The sequence below is a fragment of the Falco biarmicus genome, chromosome 2, assembly GCF_023638135.1.
Source record: "Falco biarmicus isolate bFalBia1 chromosome 2, bFalBia1.pri, whole genome shotgun sequence".
Classification (NCBI taxonomy): Eukaryota; Metazoa; Chordata; class Aves; order Falconiformes; family Falconidae; genus Falco; species Falco biarmicus.
This window is the reverse complement of record NC_079289.1, coordinates 78,475,195-78,493,045: the sequence shown is the minus strand read 5'-3', so window position 1 is coordinate 78,493,045 and position 17,851 is coordinate 78,475,195. Positions and strand designations below refer to the sequence as shown.

Genomic DNA, 17,851 nt, shown 5'->3' with positions numbered 1-17,851 from the left:
AGCCTGTATGGTCTGTCTCTTCCATCTTTCTGTAAGAGAAAGAAAGACTAATTTTCTTAATTAAAAGTAGAGGAAGAAGGGGGAAAAGGATTTGTTAGTTATGATTTGACCTAGTTTCCACTTACCTACAATATCTTTATTTAGAAAACCAATGTCCAAACAACTGAAGAAACAGAACACCTTTTCTTAAGAAAGTGGGAAAATATATTTTATTCGTCTTCATTAGAATATCCTACGCCTTGCAGAGAAGAAAGCATTACACAGCTCAGTGAATTGAAGGCTCTGTTGCAACTGACAGGCTGAAGACAGACATAGCTTTCCTCAGATGCATGCAGCCTTCTCCCAACCCTCTTCAGCCAAGAAGCACATGTCTCATGATTTACACACCAGTGTCTAGGCCTAGCCATTCTACTACAAGTTCTTCTGTAGCAAAGTTACAGAGAAGAGGCAAAACGTGTAAACACAGAGACATTTTCCAAGTCAACCCTACAAAAAAGCAAGACAGACAATAGCAAATAGTGGCCTAAAAATCCAAAATTTTATTCAAATTAATAAACAAACACCCAGAAACCCTTGATGAAAAGGCCACCACTGTTCCTGTTGAAGTTAACTGCTACTGTATGCTACACTTCATCATTGCACATGATCTAGTCGATGTGGAAACTGTTGGATAGCGACTCCTACAAACTTGCCAATGCTTTATAAATTTAGTGATATTGGACTGGAAACCAACATTAGCCTTTGCAACCTGCAATGATATTCTATTATCAAGTACTGCAGTATGAAGGTTGGAGTCTTCCTGGTTTATGAATGCAGGAGGTTTTTTCTTCAAGTTACTCTTTTACAGGGAACCACGTTATCTGAAGCATATTGTTAAAGCTAACTGTTCTTTAATAAAGTGGTGCGTTGTTTGAATCTTTTGGCCTTCTATATATTGCAAAAAATAACAGTGTGCTTCTTTCTAAAAAGCATGTCTGCCAGTTTCACCAAATTAATATCAATTTCCAACACCACTTGTAAGTGCTATTTTAGAAGATGCTTGATCCCACTGAAACCACACTGATGGAAGGAGTAGGCAAAGTGACAGATCTAAAACATATTGTTCTCCCTCCTTCCTCCTCTTTTGAGCTGCAATTTACCACTCAGCTAATAAATAGATGTGAGTTAAAATTAAAAAACTGATGTTCGCGTACCTGATCTGTTCCACCCCCATCCTGCAACAGCTGCAGAATTTCCTCCTCCACTCTGCCACGTTCTTGCTGCACTTTTTAGATCCATACAGTTTTGTACCTACTGTGGTTATAACCTCAATGAGGCCAATAATTAACAGTTGAGGGTCACAGCAGTACCCAAAAAATGCATCCAGAAGGGCCCCCCTAAGACAACTGGCTGGCCCAGACACCCCCAGGACTTCAAGCAGCATGCAAGAAAACAGGAGCTCCTCTAAACAAACATGGTATGTTTTCCCCCTACAAATACCAGTTCTTTGATTTAGTCCCATCAGGATTATTGGTGTACAATCCTCACTTCAGTGTTTAAATACATCTGGTTCTAAGACCCTAAATACAATTTCAGTGGAATGGTTTCAACTGAATTCAGGAGACCAACCCATGAAAGAACTCCAGTTTTCCCATTTAACTACCTGAAGCAGCTACAGTTTCCAACAAGCCTCCAGGTATGCCTAGTGTTTCACACTTGGACATATCCCTTTCCCTCTCCAACAGCCTCCTGGTGAATACACCTGTCCAAAGTGATAGAGACACGTTCCAGGTTCTCCCTTAACCTGGACGTAAGAGGACACCCTCTGTTACTTGGCCAGCTTAGGGACATGCCCAAACCACCACATCATGTGGTACTACTAGTTTTTAAAACAGCCACAGCAGGAACTGCCTTGGTGATTAGAGTCTTACACCTTGAGGACTGATCAAGCTCAATTTGCATAAAAATACCTTTGACCCCAGTACTAGACTATGTCAACTTTCCAATGAAGCCTCCATCTTTGCAGAGTTGGCAGCCTGGGTACCTCCCACTGAAGATGACCTGAGCTCCAGAACAAAGGTTCAGTACTCCAGGTTGCAGAGGAGAGCTATCTGGATGAGCATACCCCACGTGACAGTTCAACCCCCGTGAATGCCCTGCACACCCCTGTTACGGGGCACACAAGCACCCTTCATGATCCTTTTGAAGGTGGACACCCCACAGCAGTTGCTGCAGGATTCAAGGGCCTAGAGGCATCATAAGCAAAGAGAAAGAGCTTGCCATAGCTCAAAGAAACAGGACCTGGTGTTCTTTGTATTCAAAACCTAACACAAACCCCTATTTTTATGCAGAGATCAAGTCTCCAGCTCTTAGCCTCCCCAACTAAGAGACCTAAGCACTCTGGAATCAAGCCTCTAACAGCTCCCTCCTGTTGTATGAGTTTCATGTGCCAGGTTGCTTGTTGCCTGCTTTAAAAGGAAAGCTAGAAATTCCTCCTCCGGTCTGGTAGCTAGGCTGCTCCTCAAATCCATAAAGCTGCTGGCTCAGACACTGCCTTGGGTAGTGCACATGAGCACCCTGGCAGTCAGCACAGCACTTGACTCTCAGCGAGGGCTTTTCCAATGAAAGTTCTTCAGGCCTGGGCTGATTAGGTATGTTTCCTGAACGGCTCTCCCAAAGTCAGACACTTGAGTAACACATAATAAAGTCAAATTCCTCCCTTACACCAGCAATACCACTCTGACCTTAAATACCAAGAAGAAATAAATGCCTCTAAAAAGGCAATCTCCACTAATGCTATTTTAAGCTCCAGCTCCTTACACCTGTGCTTCGGCCCTGAACCACTAGAACCAGCATCCAGGGCTGTAACACCATATTGTTTAAGTTTACAAGTCCAGACCCACTTCCTGATGACAACCTAAATCATTCAACATAGGAGGAAAAGTGGCAGTGACTGTCAGAAACGTTTGTGTGATTAAATGTTTCTTGTGAACCTTCTGGCCAGGGGAATAATATCACCGTGACCCAACATAATCTGCAGCGTGTCAGATAGCTAAGCGACTGGTAAGATCACAGGATTCCCCGTGGTTAATCAAGTTCATGCCAGTTGTGAGTCTAGAGGCTCACTGGTAAAACTACTGGCTGAACAGCAATTTGGCATTGGTCTATAAGCCCATTACCCAAGATTACCTCCCCCAGTTCGTCCTGTGTGACCAGAGATCTGTAATGGAAGAAGGGCTGCATCTCATGGGTGCTCACTGACAGCAGCTGATATTTTCCAGGATGGCTCTTCTCTCTAGGCTTATTAAAAATAACAGACACCTTCTACAGACCTAAAGAAAAGGCTACTCAGTTATTTGAGGACAGATTTTCAAAAGCTGCTTCAACACCTAAAAATGCATTTTCATATAGAGTAACATGCCTGAGAAGTTCCCCATACAGCTAAGTGATTTATCTGCCACCAAAACCAAGCAGCAGGCAGCACTAACCATGTTTAGTAATGCTACTAGGTAAACTCTTAAACCTCAAATTCCCTGCAACTAGTCACAGGACCTGACTCCTGCCCAGCAGACTGAGCATCTTAAACATATTTTCAGCCAAGTATTGCAGAGGAATAAGTGCAGGGGTTTTCTGTAGAAAAGTTCTTTATCCTTCCTGAAAAAAAAATAAGCTAGAAAACAGAAAAGTAGTATAGTCAGATGAATGGCTGCTTCCTGTTCAGCTTTCTCCACCAGGCAACTCGTAATCACTGCCCATGAACAGCAAAGAAGGTAATTTTGCTTGAAGCAGCAAAATAAGAATCCATGAAAGTATCAGCAAATAACTTGAGGGATATGAAAGCGCTCTTCAGAGATTTCTGCAAGCGTATTTCAAGCTCCACGCATGTCCTGACAATTGTTAACATAAAGCAAAAAACCTTACCACCCTCCCAACACCATTCTGTTTGGGATAATCTTTTGATGGCTCTAGCTGAGCCTCTTTTTAATCACCCTGTCCTCAGATTTTCTAGCAGATTAAAACAAAGAAAATAAAAATATTTTTCAGTTACAGCATTACAAGTGAAATCCATCAAACCCCCATCCAAATATAGCAAACATGTCTAAGGAGCTTGCTTTCTGGCTGGTGGTGGGGTTTTTCGCCTCAAAACAGTCTTTTGCAGTGATGTGGTTTTAGGTAGTCCATTGGCTTTCATCTGCCTTTTGGAAAAGGTATCAACTTTTGATTAATGGCTGACAGGCAACTAACAGCAAGGAAGCTTTTCTTCATTGGAGCTGTTAGTGATGCTCCCCAATATTGTCAGTTGAATGACAGTATGACGGAAGACACTGAGCATGGCACTAAGTCTCATATGTACAAGGCTAAGTGCTGGCACCCGAGAAAGAGACATCTTTCAGCTCTGAGGATTTGCTAGGAATACTGTTCTATGAGACACAAGGAAATGTATATGAATAGAGAACCCCTGTGCTGGCATTAGAGATGATCTTGACATTCATCTGGACTTTTAAAATCCCGAAGGCAAGCAGTTCAAACTGTGAAGGGGTAATTACTGAACAAATACAACCTAGCACAGGGCTATAACAAGAAAGCGCCTTGTACAGTATCACCCAATCATTACTCCTCACTAGAAGACTTTTTTTCCCCAAAAAAAATTGCTGTCTTTAATGAGTGGAATAGCAGTGTTGCATCAAGAACACTTCAGCTAGCCTTGGGGCAAAGGGACAGTGACTGCAAAAAAACCCCACACTGTATGAACTCTACTCAGTCGTTACAAACACAGGCAGCAGCCTAGGAGAGGTGACAGAGCCTGGTGCATTACACCTGGACGATCCCTTCAAGCAGCAGCAAAGCACAAGAGGATTTCCTCTGCTTTCCCCATTTCCGAGCAAAGATGTAAGCTTCTCCTCATAAACCCCTGCACCTGAGACCATGCTACTACACCGCTTTTTGTCTCAGATTTACAACCCATCTAAAACCACAGCCGAGTGTCACACCTGCACAACTAGCCTAGACTTACTTGTGGTCACTCTTAATTTTACTCTTGCCTCTAAGAAAGAAACACCCGTTTGCTAGTGAAGCAGCAGGTCTTTCGTAACAGGAAACAGCCTCCAAAAAGAGATGCTGGGTAAGGCATCGTACAGGTATCTCTGCTGATTCCCAGAGAAAGAGTTGCACTGGAGAACATGGGATCTGCCAGGGATTTGACTGACTACACTGTCAACATGCCTGACGACACTTCTAACAAGAATACTGCTTTGCCCCTGAGAACTTTTCCATTGCAAAAAAGACACAAGTGAAAATGTTTGGCTTATAGCTACAAGGACGCAAGTGACCCTTACATGCTTGGCACTATTTACATTTCTCCTTAATTATAATCTTTCCCAGGACACTATTTATAAAGTTTACATCAGCATCCAACGACAAACAGGGCATTTTTTTTTTCCATGAGCTCCAGCAAGTAACTTTCAAACAACTTACCAAACCCTCCCTTCTGCATAGAAAAGCATTAAATACATCTTTAAGTTATTAGTTGGGGTTTTTTTAACAAATGATGCTCCACTGGTGCACAGTCCTTCCAAGGGCAAAGCACTGCCCCAGTTCAGGCTCTGAAGGCGCACACGGCCCTGGGAGGCTCTCTCTGCCAGAAGGCAGGGTCTAGAGAAGCTGCACGCATTTCAGACTCCGCACCCAGCAGACGCCCCCCAGGAGCGCCAGCTCCGCCGGGCAGACAGCCGGCCCCACCGGTTCCCGGCCCGAGAAGCACCCTGCCCTCCCCAAAGGGACGGTGACACCCCCGCCAAGCGCTCCCCACGCTCCGGCCTCCCGGGGCACTTTCGGGGGGCTGCGGCGCTCCCCCCCCGCCCCCGCTCACCTCGCTCATGGCGCGCGGCAGCCCGGCTCGCGGCAGCGCAGCTCGCGGCACCCCCCGGCACAGCGCTCCCGCCGCCCCGCGCCGCCCGTTAAGAAGCGGCGCCCCGCGCCCGGCCCGGCCCCAGCCAGCCAATGAGCGCCGCGCCCGCGCCGACCCCCCGCGCCCCCATCCGAGAGGGCGCGGCGCCCCCTGGCGGCGGCGGTGGCTCCCGCCTGGCAGCCGGTGCCCGGGCCCCGGGGTGCCGTCCCGCACAACCGGCGGCCCCCGCCGCCTCGGCCGAGCGGGCAGCGCGGAGGTGCTGAGGCTGGAGCCGCGCCGCACGCTCGTCCTCGGGAAAGAGCGGTCACAGGCACCGGGACCGCTGCTGTCCCCAAACACCCGGCACAAGACGCGCTCCCGTTGGGGTGGCCCCGGGGCGCCCGGCTGAGGGAAGGGGCCGTCACCGGGGCAGGCGGCGGGGGAGCTGGGGACAGGCCCGGCCGCCGGCTCGGGCGGGGAGCTGCCCTTGCCCTTCCGCAGTGCGGGCCGGGCCGCCTGGGGCTGCGGGCTGGTGCGGGCGGGTCGGGGAAACGAAGTTCCACCGCCGCCTTCGGCACCCGGCCCCGCTCCTCGGCACTGGCGGGCAGCAATCCTAGAGCCTCACGGCCATTTCTGACAAAATACACAGCATTTCCTCACCGAGCTGCTTTCGCGGGTGTAGGCAAAACAGCCCTTCTGATAATTTCTCTGGAGGAATACTTAAAATAACACTTTGGAAAGGGTGCTGCTGTCTCCAGCATCCATCTTCTGATGGAGCGCAATTACTGTATTTGGCAATACGCATTTCAGATGCTCTGACTCATGTATCTGTGAAGAAATATAGGTTCAATTTGCTCTGGGAATGCATTTAACTCCCTCAAATTTTTCTCAAATCAATATAAAAGTTAACACATTATTTTGGAGAGCCCAAGAAGCCTGCCAAACCTCTCCACTTCCAAAGACTACCTTGCAGCAGCCTCTTCTCTTCATCAAAACCTATGTTCGGGGCCAGTCTTAATAAATTTTGCAAGACCTTTCTGGAAATGACCTTTCCCCTCTGAGCTGCAGAGGCACAGGCACCACAGTGTCCCTTTGCTGTGCCACCCGTCAGCAGACGCACAGTGATGGGGGGGCACAGGGAGCACCCCAGCTGCAGTGACCACCACCACAGCTTTCAGTCTGCTCCTGCCTGAACGCCTGCCCGGCCCCTGCCTGGCCCTGTGCTCTTACCAGCACTCCTCCCCAGCAGGCGAGATGAAAAGACTCCACAGGCAGTGGAACTGGGGATGTGGATCATGGGAAGAATGTAGGGATGCTGCCCTGATGTTAGGGATGGGATCAGGAAAGCTAAGGCATAGCTGGAGCTGAATTTGGCAAGGGATGCAAAGAATAATAAGTGCTTTTATAGGTTTGTTGGCCAGGAAAGGAAAATAAAGTTTACCCTCCTGGTAAATAAAACGGGAAAGCTGGTGACAACTGACATGGAGAAAAGGCTGAGGTACTCAACACATTTTTTTGCCTCAGTTTTCAGTGTTAATCTCTCTTTCCACATCTGTCAAGCCCCTGAACCTCAAGGCAGGGACTGCAGGAATGAAGTCCCTCCCACTGAAAGTAAAGACCAGGTTGAAGACCACCTGAAGAACCTGAACATACACAAGTCCATGGGACCTGACAAGATGCACCCCAGGGTCCTGAGGGAACTGGCTGATGTAGTTGCCAAGACACTCTCCATCATATTTGAAAAGGCATGGCAGTCAGGCAAAGTCCCTGGTAACTGGAGGAAGAGAAACATCACACCCATTTTTCAAAAGGGTAAAAAGGAGGATCCTGGGAACTACTGACCGGTCACTCTCACCTTTGTACCTGGTAAGATTATGGAACAGGTCCTCCTGGAAGACATGTTGAAATATAAAGGCATGGAGGTGATTAGAGACAGTCAACATGGCTTCACCAAGGGCAAATCATGCCTGGCTGATCTAGTGTCCTTCTGCAGTGGAGTGGCTGCATCAGTGGACAAGGGAAGAGCTATGGATGTCATCTACCTGGACTTAGGTAAGGCCTTTGATATGGTCAATATTCTTGCTGCTAAATCAGAGAAACGTGGGTTTGATGGATAGACTGTTAGATAAGGGATGGATGGCCATGTCTGAAGAGTAACAGTCAACAGCTCAACGTGCGGGTGGAAACCAGCAAGGAGTAATGACCCTCAGGGGTCTGTACTGGGACCAATACTATTTAAAATCTTCATTAACGACACAGACAGGGGGATTGAATGTGCATTCAGCAAGTTTGCAGATGACATCAAGCTGAGTGGTGCCATTGATTCAGTAGAGGGAAGGGGTGCCATCCAGAGGGACCTTGACAGGCTTGAGGAGTGGGCTTATATGAACCTCATCAGGTTCAACAAAGCCAAGTGCAAGGTCCTGCACCTGTGTCAGGGCAGTCCCCAGTATCAATACACTTGAAGAGATTGAGAGCAGCCCTGTGGAGAAGGACTTGGGGATACTGGCACATAAAAAATTGGACGTGAGCTGGCAACATGTGCTTGCAGCCCAGAAAGCCAGCCATATTCTGGGCTGCATCAAAAGAATGTGGTCAGCAGGCTCAGGGAGGTAATTCCGCCCCTCTACTCCACTCTGATGAGACCCCACCTGGAGTACTGCATCGAGCTTTAAGGTCCCCAGTACAAGAGAGACATGAACCTGTTAGAGGAGGTCCATGAATATGATCAGAGGTATGGAACACCTTTCCTGTAAAGAAAGTCCGAAAAAGTTGGGGCTTTTCAGCCAAGAGAAGGCTCAGGGGAGACCTTATTGCAGCTTTTCAACATATTGAAAGAGGCTTATAAGATGCAGAGAGACTTTACCAGGGCCTGCGCAGGGCTGTGGATGTGGGGTATGAGGCAGAAGGAGGAAAAATATGTAGGGGGACAGGCTGGGGCAAGGGTTGATAACAGGAGGGTAGAAGGTGCATGGTTTGCCTCCTGCTTCCTTCAGGGTGCTAGGAAAGCAGAGGAAGCTGAGGGCACGAGTTGAAAACAGGCACTGGGGACCTCAGTTGCAGGAGATGACTTGTCTTTGAAGAAGAAAGAAGAGCACTGCCTTTTATTTCGCTTGGGCTTCTGGGTTGGAAAGACCCAACCTACCTATCTTTGTAAATCTGTTAATATACATTTACTTGGACTGATAAACATGTTATTGTATCAGCTCAGAAACTTGCTGCCCTGACTTCTGGGCAGGAATAAAATGCTAAATTGTGATTTATCCCTTGTTTGGAGAAACCTGCTGGCTCCTGACAAGGTAATAGCCACTTCTCAGACACTGATGTGATTACTAGCCTAAGCCAGCCACCGGAACTTTCACGGTCTTGATTTGGAGTGAGGATATCTGAGGTCTTCCAGGGAAGTAGGGAGATGGCAGCATTATGTGAGCCCAGGCAGGCTGATCCAGCAGCAGCAGGACTTTCTTTTGCCCTATTAAACACATTGGCATATTTGCAGTTTATGACATTATCCGACTAGTCTTTGATCTTCTTTAACCTGAGCCAGTGCCATGTTTGCAGATGTGAATAGTTTCTTTAAAAAAAGAGTTCACAGCATGAGCTGGTTGAAGAAGAATCACCAAATGCATTGATTGTATGGCTGTATGAATTATAGATATAGCTTAAGTATGAAACCTGCCATTCACCATTGGGGACCTCAACACTGCAGGGACTCTTTATGAATTTGAATCCTAAACAAGGGTTCCCCTCTTTTTTTTTCTTTTTTTTTTTTTTAGGCTTCTTCAGGTAACTAGTGATAATATATGAGGGGGAAGACATCATCTTTGGTCCTTTTTCATTGTACTATTATTCCCAGGACCTCCATGGGCATTTGGCATTTTTCAAAAATTGGTAATTGTTCCAGCTTTTGTTGTGAGTGGACCAAGCAGGCAATAAGCATGGTGAGAGTTGATGACATGAGTAGCTTCAGGACTGTAAATATGGTATAAGGACCTAAAGTAAATACGATGAAGTTTACCCCTGAACAAGCTATGTACTATGTGACAACATTTTCCAGTGAAAAGTAATTGTGCGTACATTGTGTTATTTGTATTCTGACAGGAGTGGCACTGGTCTTTCAGTTAATGGGTACAAGGCACAATGCTAACACAAACTATTAAAGCAGTATTTCTGAACAAAGGGCTCACAGTCAATGGTAAGTGATACAGACCGCTGAGAGAAAATCTTTTCAGTTCCCATTGACACTGATAGGAGTCATACTGGTCTCTCTTCTTCATCAGCAAATTAAACGTGTGAAATTCAAGTAGAAAATCTCATGGTGATAATTCAGGCTGTGCACTCTGCTGTGCACAGAGAAACATGTTAGCAGAGAAGGCTCTTTGCACTAGATTCAGCAGGGGAATATGCGACGTTTTTGTTTTCTGACCTGCTTTGTGGAGTTCACAGCTTCCAAGAGAGGCACACTGGAGAGCGCACCAAGCTGTGTCTGGGGAAGCCCAGAGGTCCCATGGTACTCGGCTCCACCCACTGCAGGACATCCCTGTGGTCCCAGTTCAGTACCTGTGGGCAGGATTGATGTGAGCCGGCATTTTGAGGAATGAGCTGCCTGGATTAGCTAGTGGAAGAAGTAGAAGTGGGTGGAAAACCCTCCCTTCTTGGGGCCCTGTATTAGATTTGCGTTCACAGCCAGGTGCCGCTCTTTTCAAATACAGCATTGGGCATGGTCTCTTCTTCTAGAGCAATGAAGCTGATGGCAATAGCACTGCCCTTCACGCAATGACTCTCTGCTCTGAGGACAACCTGCATATTTTGTAGCACGCAGTCACAGCATAAGATGCAGAAGCTGCTCTCAGACAGGTTCCTGAATGAGCACAAGACTCCCCTCTCCCCAGTGAAAGCCCATGACCACAGAGATGCACCTGTTCTCTCTCCCTCTGAACAAATCTTGTTCCCTGCCTCCCAGGTTTGCATAGTGTGCAGTGGAGAAAACTTCCATTGCCAGCCAAAGAAATCTAAACATAAACTGTGGGATGAAATGCTATGTGCCTTTCCTACTTCTCAGTGTGGACCTGCTGCATTTAGAAACTCTTGAACGTACAGGCGCACAGATACCCCCTAATCTTGGATGCAGCTTGAGCTCTGATATTTTCATCTGTGAGCCAGCTTAGTTTGACATATCTTGAGTTCTGGAAATGCAGCAGCAACTTGAACTTTTCAGAAGGATCTTAGAATAAAAATAACTGTAATATTTGTTTTATTTATAGTCTGTCATTTACGCTGTCTGATGGCACCAGGTTTTAGTTTTGAGGTATCCTTTCGCTGGCAGCTTTTCTAACCTATGGCAACCCTGTAATTTAAAGGTGCCCCAAAGATCAGCTTTTACTTAAGTGCACAGATAAGTAGTGACACTTCTAAATAGAGAAAATGTTCTAAGGTAATCTGTTTTCAAGTGCCATTATATTCTGAAAATTGACTATTAAAATACCACCTTCTTGTTCATTATGTCTGCACCGCGCTATGTGTTCAATCTTGTCTGCTAGCATATGACTGCAATTTTACTCCCACTTACCTGAAAGACTCAGCAGAGAGCATCTGAGCTGGATCTCAAAACAGAAAGGCTCACAGGCTTGCGAGGAGTTTCACCTGTGTAAGGGGACTAACGATGGCTCTTCTCTGAAGACTGACCGATCCATAACTGAAGAACCATGTGTTGCATATATGGAACAAATTTGCTAATTGTAATTGGTAATGGCACACACCTGCACAGTCTTGCTTTAGTTGAAGGTGCCTACTAAGCGAAATGGTTTTATTAGAAGTATGGTTATCTGCAGAATCGATCCAGAAAAGACAGTAACACAGAGTGCAGAAGATACTTAGGTTGCTATATTTTTCAGTTAAAATTTGATTCAGATCATATCAAACCCAAAAAGAACAAAATCAAAATATGGCTGTGCCTTCGAAGGGGTTCCATATTACATCAGAGCAGAGCCACTCTGGTTGAATATATTTGGATTTTGACTGTGACTTCGAAAACTGAAGTTTCCCAGCACTTGAGATTGGTACGCTGAAGTGAAACCTATGCCTCTTGCTAGTTTTATGCTCTATGAATTTTTAAAGAGAAGGAACAATTTCACAGAAACTTTCAGGGAAAAAAAAAAGTCCGTGTTGTGGCTGAAATCAAGGACATTGATTTCAAACAGAAAGCTTTCATTTCAGAAAGGCTGTGTGCCTTTGAGTACTGGAAAACAGAAGGGGATCTGCAACATGACCTTAATTACAGAGAATATGCTGTAATTATAGGCTTTGGTTTGCTTCTTGATTTAACCAGCATAGCCCTAGACACTCTATGATGTATGACTGGTCATATCATGCATATCAGCTAATTTGCCCAAGTAAAAAATTTAAAATGTAAAAAAAAGACAGTTTCCACAGGTTTACCTCACATTAGTATGCCCTTTTACCTTTTAATTAAGAAGCTAATGGCTTTGGGTAGTTAAACAATAAAATACATTTGAAGATCTGGGCCTTAGGGCCTTTTTTACAATAACCTTTGCTCCCATGCAAGAGGAATAAGTCAATGGTTCCAACAAAATCTTATTGTGGTTGGTGTCACAAAAATACCAAATATAATTTGGAAAAATTGAGTCTTTTCTCAAGAGAGTTGCATGACATGACTTACTGTACAGTGTGAGTCATCTTCTATCTTAAAAAAAAATAATCACCCAAATATAAGTGTCGATTCTTCAGTCTGGCCAAAGAATTTTGAAGGATGTAATCCAGAGATGTGTCCTTAACTTTGGTGTAGAGAGCCATTTTCAGTTTAAGCTTAATTCCCTAAACCTTTCAAACCCTGAAGAATGTTGTGGGTTTTGACTCTTTGTCTGGCTCTGTTTTGCAGAAGCCAGAGGATGTGAAAATGTATTCAGATGTTACTTGACACTTACCCATGGCAGTTAACTTTTTACTAAAAAGGTAAAGAGACATAATAATTATCAGTTAACAATTTTCAATCTCTGTATAGACAAAGGAATTTATGTGATTAAAAGGATCCACAACAATTATAACTTGCAGAATGGAGAGATAAGGAAGTTTAAGGTATACTCTTTCCCTTACTGCAGTGACTTTGGGGAAAATAAGGTTAAGGCTAAATTCTCTGTACCTAGCCTCTCTTTCTGTGTACTTTGGATGAGAGAAAGGAAAAGTCAAACTCTTTGCCCCAAAATTCTCAGTGGCATCTTACAGAAATTATTTCTTTCCAGTACAAGCTGAGAGCATTAGGTGTTGCATATATATATGTATGTATGTATGAATGTATGTGTGTAGCATATGTCAGGGTGAAATAAGACTTCTAGGAGTCTCATTAGCTCTTGACCATTGCACAGGGGTCAGGGAGCATTTTCCCCTTTGTGTACACCCTAAATCCCTTATTCAGCTCAGAGACTAGATCTAGAAGGCTGCCGGCTTCAAAAGGCTTGAAGTGTACTGCAAAGATAACATCACTGCCAGTATTAACCTCTGCACGCAACTCAGGGATCACAGTTTTCTCTCCTACTCCACCTGCAGAAAGCTGGTTTGACCAAAAACGAAGGGTAGTGCTATAAGAGCCCTTCCACTGTGCACCACCTGGCAGTGCTGCTGGGACTGCTGGAGCTGCTGGATTTTTTTTTTTCTTGGTCTCTGTAACAGCACAAGGCTGAAGTTCAGAAGAGTTTCTGTCCTGTTTGCTTTTCATCTTTAGTCAGAGCAGAGGCTTCAAAACAACCTCTGATCTTTGTGTCACAGCGCTGCAAATTTTGCCAGACATTTTACAGGAAAAAAAAAAAAGTTAAGACATTCAGACCCTTTTTTTCCATTTACCCCAGCAACCTTTTTAGTGCTGTCTTGATAGCAATTACACATAACATATTCCAGTAAAAGGAAGTTAAAGTCACCAGGTCAAGTGATCTGTAATTAGCAGCTGCCAAAATGAGGACACCAGTGTGAACAAACTTCATTTCTGCTCTTCCCTCATGAAAATGCATGTTGGGGCTCTCCAGTTTCCCAGAGGGCAGAAGCCTGCCTCTGCTGTGCAGGGTGGACTAAGTTAGGGCACGGATCAAGACCAAGCAGTTAGCTGGAGAGGGAAAAGCTTATCAATGTTAGGACTAACACATAGAAAGGTCAATAAATGTTAGGACTAACACACAGAAAGGTCAATAAAAAGGAGGATTTGTCTCTATTGCTAAATTTCTCGTTTAACATATATTTATGGATTGATCCGTGAAGCTTTGGAGTTCTCAGCCTCAGGTTCTGGGGACTTTTGACTCTTACCTACCTGGTTTTTAAATGAAGCTGGTTAGAATTAGCATTACATACAATGTTGGCTGGATGTAGGAAGCACAATATATACTAATACTTCCAGAGGGCCCTTCTAGGCCTATTTCCTACATTTAGTTTATTCACAAACTGGGATCTCTTCTACTTATCAAGGTAAAGGTATTTACTTAACATTCAGAAACTGAACTTGTCAATTCAATTAAGCTGGTCTCTTTTGTTAAGGAAAACATGAGATCAGCACTTTTTAATTTCTGAGCCATGAAGCGCAACAACAGACTGAGACAGATTGTGCTGGCTTCTAGAAATACCCACTTAGTAATGGGCGTGCTGAGACCCCAAACCAGCCACTTTAGCACAGCCCATTCTGTGACACTGAGTTAAATCTCTCCTTTTAGCAATGGTTAGTTTGCCAAGAGGAGTATGCGGCATGGAAAAGAAAGGACACATAAAGTATGCAAGGAAAAAAAACAGCTAATTGTGTTCAGCATATAAGAGCCTAAGCTGATGAATAGGTATGGCTAATTTGGCAGAATCTTTTAAAATGAAATTATTTGCATATTTTTTGTTAAGAAATGATAAAATGGAGATGGAAATAAAAGCAGCTCTCAGCTGACTGATGGGAATGGATGACCCCTCATTAAAAGCACCTCAGTTTTAACAGAAAAAAATGCTTAGTTCTGTTTCCTTCATCTTTCGTCTACAATGTCTGTGTTACAAATAATAACACCTCATTTAGCTATTTCCTATGGTTTAACAGTGACATTTCAGCTTAATAGTTGATGACTTTTCTGAGGTCCCTGCCCACCCTATATCCTTGCTAGAAAGTGCTCCCTCTTTGACCCATTATCTTTAATTGAGGTGTTATTAAGTAAAGGTTCTTGTAAAGGTCAACAAAACTCTAAAATAGATTCACGAACACAAAAGAGACTTGGTTCTCTGTCCTGACTCACTGCAGTGCTGTTTTATTCAGCACAGAGTTTTCCGTGGCCATATTTCCAAACCACCATCAGAAGGTGAGCTTGGAAGGGCTGGGCTCTTAGGGTTCTCTCTGTGGACCATGAAAGGACAAGTTTCCCCTGAGGGAATTTCAGGACATAACTGACCACCCTGATTTGTGTCCTAGCAGAGCATCTTTCTCTCTCCCCTCCTCCCTCTTCTTTAGCTTTCTTGTTAGATTAGGGAAAGCACCCGATGCTATTTTTTAGCCATTGCAGATATATCCTTAAAGGCTGGCACAGAAACCCTTCCCCTAAAAGATTATAGTCTTCTATGGATGGCAAGGTGGGGTGGTGGTGGTGGTTGTGGTGGTGTAACAAGGTCAAGTTTTGTGATCCCCCAATTCCAAATTCACAGGCTGAGTGTCTGGCACTATGTGCTTCTACAACTTTTTTTTATCTTCCCTCTTTAAAATGCAAGTTACTCCCTCAAATGATCAGAAAGAAAATGGTTTTGAGCCAATTAGAAGCAGTTCAGGCACTACAGTGGCCTTGGCAGCATGATGGAGCACTGGCTATGGCTCTAATGGACTAACGAGCTCTGATCTCAGCTGCAAAATTCAGTAGTAGTCATAGATTAACTTTTTTTCAGGCATTTTGGTTTTATGAATAATAAGTATGTTCATTCACATAAAATACTCTAAGGACTTTTTGAAGGTCAGTGTAATCTAAACCCAGGTTCTCTTAAATATTTAGTTTATCATCTCTTTGTACTTAAAGTTTCAGAAGCTGAAACTTTAATGATGTTATGCAACTGTAAACAGATGAGTTCACCTGATATTGAGGAAGGGAAGGGTATTAAATAACATAGCTCTTACCCAGGAAAGGCCAAAAACTTTCTAGCTCCTTTTACAGAAGATGTTGCCATTTTGTTGAGCATTCATCTACCTTGCTTCATATTTCAAACAGTTTCATAGAGTCAAAGAATAATTTAGGTCAGGAGGGACCTCTGGAGGTTGTCAGGTTCCCCAGCTCAGTGCAGGGCCAGCATCAGTGAGATCCTTATGTTGCCCCAGCAACAGCAATGAAATACAGCCCACATAAGGAAATGTAGTGTAACCATTTGATACAAACTTCTGGACACCATGTGTAAGGGATTCTGAAGAGTCTGGAATTTTTTTGTTTGTTTTGTGTGTATTAGCTTTGTCAATAATATATTATTATGTTGCCAGGTAGCAAGGAATTAGATATGTGAAACTATTTTCATACAAATTTCAGATGAGTAAAGAGGGCTTCAATGTGTACAACAAACTCCCTGTAGTTCCGATCTCTACCACTTTTTCTGTATTTGCAGTAATATTTCAGCAGTCCTAATACACACTGTGAGGGTTCCTGCTGCTGTTCCTTGGGTACAGAGCCAGCCTATGTAGTTACTTGGCTGTAGAGTTATATCAGAACATGGCTGTGCCAATCTGCCCCTGCACATGTCTCTTGGTGGTGCTTCTCCAGGGGCCACAGCACTGCTTGGGCTTTGAGGTATGCCCAGCCCTCCTGGGAGGCAGAAAACCTCCAAATACAAGGCCTGAGGGCAAGGGCTGCCTCATGTTGGACCTCCTTACCCTGATGCAGGAGGAAAACCCTGCCAGTCCTGCACTAGTCTGTATGGATGTCTGGGGAATCTTTAATGAATTCTGATGCTTTCCTTCCTAATGGGACTTTCTGTTGGTTTGTTCTTGAGAGCTCTGTTTGATGAGGCACTGATCAGGGCAAGGAGTGAGAAGTAGGTGAAAGCCTATTGTATGCATATCCTCAAGCTCTTGAGTAATACTCACTAATACCTCATTAAGCAGGATGGTTAATTACCCTCTTGGTACTGCATCTGTAAACAGTTTGCTACTTATCTGCTTAGACTACATTTACATTCAGTATTAAAAAGCAGTGGCAAAATACTGTCCCTAACCTATGCACCATATATCAGCAATACCCGGGGTTCAGTGGGAAAAGGCAATTACGATTAGCACAAAACTGGAAAACAAGTAGTGTATGATTTGAGCCTTGGGAGAGCTGTTAGCACAACAGGCCAGTATCTTGTCTCAGTCATTCCATAGAATCTTTAATGTAGCGTCTTTAAACAAAATAATTTCAAATGAATGAGGTTTGGTTTACAACAGCAGAAAAGACATAAGAATCAGCTTCTTTCTGCTTTCTGCTGCTGAAGTGTGTCTTTCCCTCCCTGTCCCTGTTCTCCCTCCTCCCTCACTGCTGCAAAAGAGGGACAACTATTTTGGACTGTGACCAAAAGCATTGACAGAATGTATTTCCTGCTAGTTTCAGTTAATATGCAAAAAGATGTGCAAGCACATAAACATCCCAACTCAAGCCTATTTCCATATTAGATGTTTATTCCCCTTGTTCCATTGTACACATTTCTAAAAGGAGGTCATGACTGATGCCTTCAGAACAAAGTAACCATTATGTCCTTTGGAGTTTTTGTGTTATAAATGATCTTGGCCATAAAGTGCATTAAAAAATGTACCTGGCTATTGAGAATCACCATGCCCTGCACACTGAAATGCCAACTCTAACCCAGGGGAAGGAATCATTAATTTGGTAATGAAATGAAAGCATGATAGTAGATTTATTACTAGAATTGTTGATTATACCAATTGACCTTTTAGTTAGATCTTTAAACCTTCATAAAGTCCTCTTGCTCCTTGACAGTGAAAAACCAACA

The 17,851-nt window shown here is 44.2% G+C and overlaps 1 protein-coding gene across 1 annotated transcript in view; it reads right to left on the bottom strand.

Annotated features, from left to right (window-relative positions):
• The window catches only part of PCP4 (Purkinje cell protein 4), a 51,932-nt gene extending 45,954 nt beyond the window's left edge, over positions 1–5,978 (bottom strand). Inside the window, exon 1 of the mRNA XM_056328859.1 lies at positions 5,849–5,978. Coding sequence (XP_056184834.1) covers positions 5,849–5,857 — 9 coding nt within the window. The 5' untranslated portion in view covers positions 5,858–5,978. The remainder of the gene's footprint in view (positions 1–5,848) is intronic.
• Positions 5,979–17,851: the final 11,873 nt, after the last annotated feature.